The following is a 5849-nucleotide window of genomic DNA, read 5'->3' as shown; positions in this document are numbered from 1 at the left end:
TTTTGAGAGCAAATTAGAAGAGAGGATTTTCTTTTGAGTGTGGTTATAGGTGTTGGAGCGATAGCCTATTTATAAAGGGGTAATAAATCAAAAATTAATATTAAAGTATTAGAAAATTTTACAATTCTTGTTATTTTTTTCAATGATTTTAATGACTAACGACTAACGACAATACTCTTTGACAAATGAAACACCAAGGAGAGTTTACATGGGATGTTCACTGAAAAGTCGTAGTTATATTAGTTAGGCAAACACTTTGATTAATCAAGAAAAGAATATTTTCATCTCAATAAAAAGGGAGAGTTACTAGATTAACCCAAATTTTGAGTTTAATTACTAGATTAACTCACAAATAATTTGGGTTAAATGAGTTATTTTCATACCTAAAATACCCTTGTCTCATCTGTAAAAAAAAAAAAAAAATACCAAAATACCCTTGTCCTAGTTTACAGAATCAAATGCCTTCCTAATGTCTACTTTGAGCATACCTCTTGGTTCAATGTTTTTTCTATTGTAGCCTTGCACGATCTCAGTAGCAAGAAGGACATTTTCTGCGAGTAATCTACCCGGCATAAAAGCTGACTGCGAGGGAGAAATGACCTGTTCCAGCAGCCATTTCAAACGAGAAGCAAGCAACTTTGATATAACCTTGTAAACAGTGTTTAAACAAGAGATTGGTCTAAAGTCAGATGTCCGCGAGGCATTGGGAATTTTAGGGATCAGAACTAGGCTAGTACCGTTCATTTGCTTTAACAAACAACCAGACCTAAAGAACTCGGAGACGGCCTCGGTGGCTTCAGGGCCAACAACAGACCAGCAGCCCTTGAAGAATTCAGCAGAAAAACCGTCGGGGCCACTTGTTTTGTTTCTTGGAAGCGAGAAAAAAGCATTTTTGATTTCCTCTTTTGAGAACTCATTCTCCATGCTAAGTTTCTGGCTTGGTGAACATCTGAATGGCAGAAGGAGGTCCATGTCACTTTGAACCAGCATAGACTGACCTACCTCACCACCTAGTAAATCCGTGAAGTATTCAACACAATGGGCACTTATCTTCTTTTGAGACTTAATCCTCTCCCCATTTGTGTCATCCAAGAAGTGAATGTGGTTTTGGGCCTTTCTAGTAGCAGCCATTCTATGGAAATAAGCCGTATTACTGTCCCCATTACTTAGCCATGAAACATGTGATATTTGACAGAAAAATTCTTCCTCGGCTTTACGTAGAATTTGCCATTTTCTTTCAGCTTCCAACTCCTTTTCAGCATTGGTAGGAGTAGGGTTTGAGAGCGTTGAGCTTTGAAGGAGAAGGAGCGTAGCATGAGCTTCTGTCACTCTCTTTTCCAGATTTGAAAAGTTGTCCTTGCTGAACTTCCTGATAATAGGTTTCAAACTCTTAAGCTTTAAAGAAAGTTCGAGCATTGCGGATCCCGTAAAGTTGCAAGAGAACCAATGCTCTGCAAAAACCGATAGGAACTCCTCATTTTGAAGAAGAAAGTTAAAAAACTTGAAAGGTTTCTTCTCCTTCTGGCTAGTCGGATCCAAAAACACACTACAGGAAACATGATCCGAGTAATCAGGCTCCCCAAACATAGCAACCGCCTCAGGAAAAGAAAAAGACCAGTGAGTGTTAACCAAGACTCTATCCAATTTCTTTGCCACTGGTTTTGACTTTGATTTGTTCCACCATGTGAATAAATTACCTCTAAAAGTGAGGTCAGATAAATCAGATGCAAGTAGACAATCTCTGAAATCCCTGGTACGCACGTTCACATTTAGAGAAGAAGGGCTTGAGTGTTCTGAGGGGTCAAGAACCTGATTGAAATCTCCCATAACAATCCAAGCCTTACTTGCTAATCCCTGAGAAATAGACTGACTTACCAAATCACTCCAAAGCTCTTGTCTGAGATCAACATCATTAGAAGCATAAATAATAGAGACCACAATCCACTCCTTAGCATTTGGAAGTAACACCTCGCACATAACCATCTGCAACGACTTGAAAATTACCACAACCTTGACACTCTAGTGCCACAGAATCTAAATCTTACCTAAATCCGAGTAAACATAGTTATCCGCAAAAAGCCAACCAGGAAGAAGATCATTAATAAATTTCTTCATCTTCGGTTGTTTAACATGTGTCTCGATGAGACCGCCAAAAAGGGGCTGCTTACCCCTTAACCATTTACGAAAGCCGCTCCTATGGCTATATATATTGAAGCCGCGGACATTCCAACAAAAGAGTTTTGTATACATAATTATGTGAGAGAGAGAGGCGCTTGCCTCTTTGGTCTTTCTGTTGTCTGCGAGACAACACTACCGTGAATTTCTCACTCTCGTCTTCGGCACTAGCAACATCCTCAGAATCGGACGATAAAACATCTGAAGAATCTGATTCTACATCTGGAGATTGCTGCTTTGGATCAATCACATCCACACGAGAAGGGCATGCGGCTTTATCTGCGATTGAAAGTCCACTTGAATCTCTATTTGATTTTGGATATAAAGGATTGGCTACTACTTGAACTTGCCCTTGAATCTGCTGTGAATCTTTTCTAACATAGATCATCTGGGGACCCTTGACCAGTGAAGGTGGATCAGAAACAGGAGGCTTTTTCTGCTGCCTACGCTTTGTTGACTCCCCTTTCAGCCTATGACAAAGCTCAGAAAGATGAGTCTTGGAGTTGCAGTGAAAGCACGTTTTAGGAGCCTTCACACAACGTTTGACTATATGGCCAACTTCCTTGCAGAAACCGCACACAGGAGGCATCCAGGGGCTGAAGACGAGAATTCTTGTGATGTCTCCAGAATCAAACTGAGCGTTTACCGTCTCCGGCAAAGGCTTTCTAGGATCAATAATTGTGAAAACTTTTGCAACCTCAAGATTTGTCTTGTTTGCAGTTGAAGGGTGTAAGAACTTTGGCTCTCCAACTAAGCTAGCAATCCGTTCTAGACCCTCCTCATGGAAAAATTGCAGAGGAACGTTTCGCAACTCAAGCCAAATAGGAGCAGAAGTCAGTTCCGGCTTCTTTGGGACGACTCCGGGTTCCCATTTTGCCACAAACATGGTCTGCCCCTCAATTTGCCACAATATTTGGTTGATAACTCTATTTCTAACAGAGCTGTTGGGGATGCGAAAAAGGAAAGTATTTCCATCCATCTTTGAGACTGAGATATCTCTATACTGTCTGCTCCAAATACCATTAACAATATTGTGAAGAGTGCCCTGCGACGGCGGGTCCGAATAGAATTGGCCGAGCACAAAGCAGTCCCACGATTTACGGTTTCTTTCGATAATAGAATTTGGGATCTTGATACAAGCTTCACCAGAGGGAAGGGTGAAGGTTGTTCCTTTCTTTTTGAGCTGCTTAGAGGAGCCTTTGGCAACATTAACCCAAGAGTCATCAGCAGCAGCAGGCTTTGAATTTTCTAGGTTTTCTAAAATTTTACCAATTGGGGATTTCTCAAAAATCTCTGTTGATTGAGAAGTTGGAGCTTCAATTTCTGAGACACCACCCAAGAATTTTGGTTCCGATACAGGAGAGGAGATGTCTTGAATAGAAGCAACGGCGGAAGAATGAGACGCGGGATCAACCGGTTCTGAAACAACCACGGAGCTTATGGCCAAGTCTGCCGTAGCGGCAGTCGATTGGGCATCTGAAGAAGGCGGAGGAGACGGGGCTGCCGCAGCAGCAACGGAGGAAGGAATCGAAGGCATCTGGGAGAGAGAAACCTCAGAAATTGGAGCTACCTTTTGCGGAGAGGGCTTCGGCGGAGACGCCGGCTTGTGTTTCTTTTTCTTCACCATAAGGAGGTGAGGGCCTGTGAAGGAGGTTGGAGGAGGTGCCTGACGTCGTGAGAGACGCCGGCAAAGAAGAAAGAAAGCGGTCACCTTTTTGCTCTTTGAAGAGAGAGAAACGGAGAAAAAACGCGATGACAATCTAATATATATATATATATATAATAATTAAGACGTTACTTGTGTAAAAGTTACACCAGAACGCATCCTACTTCCACCATCTCTAATGGCTCGTGGTGTGTTTTATGAAATACTCCCTCTGTTCTTTCAAGTTTGATGTTTTGGTTTTTTTCTTTGTTTCTGAAAGTTTGATTTTTCAGAATTTATTTAATGTATTTGTTTTATTTAAATTAATTAAAATGAAAAAAAGAGGGTAATGATGGAATGTGAAACTCCCACTTTTGTTGCATTGTTAGTAACAAACACGTTATCTTCCATTTAAATAATCATATATTTTAATTAAATAATAAAAAATTTTGTTTCTTAATTTATGTGCAAAACTCAAAACATCAAACTTGAAGGAATAGAGGGAGTAGTATGTTTGGAAGGCTAGAAACAAAAAAAAAAAATCAATTATCTTTGATCAAATACCAACAGCATTTTTAGTTAGTAGAATGTGAAGCAATGGATTAGTGTTGGATTTAAGACATTGTCAATTTGCAACGATATGATCGGGTCTGACTGGTGTAAGTAGAAAAGAAAAAACTAGAGGAAGCTGGAGGAATTTTGTACTTCTAATATTAAGCCGAAGAAAGTTTTCTGCTGGAAAAAAAAACTTTCTTTGAGAACAAAAAATTAAAGTGGTGGGTCCGGAGATTATTAGAGAAGAGATTATTAGATAACAAAAAATTAAAGTGTTATCTTCAAAATCTGTCGTATATATATAAGCAAGGGATTAGCGACAAACTTTTTCCGCCGTTCAATGCCTTTTTCCTTGTACTTTGTTTTTTTTTCTTTCTCTTTTAATTTATAGATGAGTTAATATACATAGGATCAATTATCTAACAAATGATCAGCTCAAGCACGCTTCGATGCTTTCGGTTACGTTTGTAACGCCAACTTTTGATAATTTCTGTATTCTTTTACTCGAAGAACTCATAAGTCTTCAGTCAAAAAACTGAATGATTGCTTTCAAATTTTTCCACTTTAATATCACAAACTCCAAAGGACCAGCTTTTGTCATTAGCCACTAACATGCCTTCCTATTTTCCAAACTAGATCCTTAAACTCCGAAGCTTCTCTTTAATGTTCCCCAAAGTTATAGAATTTGCTCAGCTAGACCCTCCTTCTGAAATGCTTTGTAAAGAGGGCTGCCATGATCTTGAGATTCTTGACCTTTCTTTCTCTTGCTTCTTCATTTGCAGCTATAGACATTTTTTACCCAAGTTAAAACCAATTATCACTACTTAGTCGTTCGCTAAACTATAATTTAACATGTTAATCTTTGTAGTCACAAATTACCTGATCTGTATTGTCAAGCTTAGTAGAGTTAATTGCTTTCACCATCTCTAGCTTATCTTCCGACCCTTTACTTTCTTTCTTCAACTTCGAACATTTTTTCGCCATTAAACCCTTCATAACCTCTGAATTTCACTCCAAATAGTTTCAAAATTTGTAGATTAGAATCCCATATGTATATAAATATAACTTTTATGAGAATGTTTCTTTTAATATAAGTATAAGTACGTTTTAAGTAAATTTTCTAAGCGCCTAGCTACATATAGTTTGAGAAAATCGAAAGCTAAAAAGGCCAAAATAGCTCATCTATTTCCTAGGGCTGCAACTTAGAAGATAGTAACATATTTTATATCAAACAAACTAAAAAAATATAGTTCAAATTCAATTACGAGATATGTAAATGGATGCAACATTATAGAGTTACGTTGGAGTAAATTTAAGCATGTTACTCGAATATATACCTTTAGTGCTAATGAGTCTATAGACGTGGCCGAGAACAAGCGTATCCGTTGGACGAAGGAGCTTGATCCTTGTGAGCCTAAGAGGGCCTCCATGACTGGAAGAGGTGGCCGAGAGAGCAGTGATGGAGATAAGAAGA

The 5849-nt window shown here is 38.8% G+C and overlaps 1 protein-coding gene across 1 annotated transcript; it reads right to left on the bottom strand.

Moving 5' to 3' along the window:
• Positions 1-4834: 4834 nt before the first annotated feature.
• LOC9298621 lies at positions 4835-5842 on the bottom strand (the record flags this gene model as incomplete). The annotated part of the gene is made up of 3 exons (XM_002862496.2): positions 4835-5157; positions 5255-5376; positions 5713-5842. Coding segments are annotated over 3 exons (345 nt in total), but the record flags the coding sequence as incomplete, so codon positions are not given.
• Positions 5843-5849: the final 7 nt, after the last annotated feature.

Source organism: Arabidopsis lyrata (genome assembly GCF_000004255.2).
Source record: "Arabidopsis lyrata subsp. lyrata unplaced genomic scaffold ARALYscaffold_363, whole genome shotgun sequence".
Classification (NCBI taxonomy): domain Eukaryota; kingdom Viridiplantae; phylum Streptophyta; class Magnoliopsida; order Brassicales; family Brassicaceae; genus Arabidopsis; species Arabidopsis lyrata.
The sequence above is the reverse complement of the archived record's forward strand: the minus strand, read 5'-3'. Positions and strand labels throughout refer to the sequence as shown.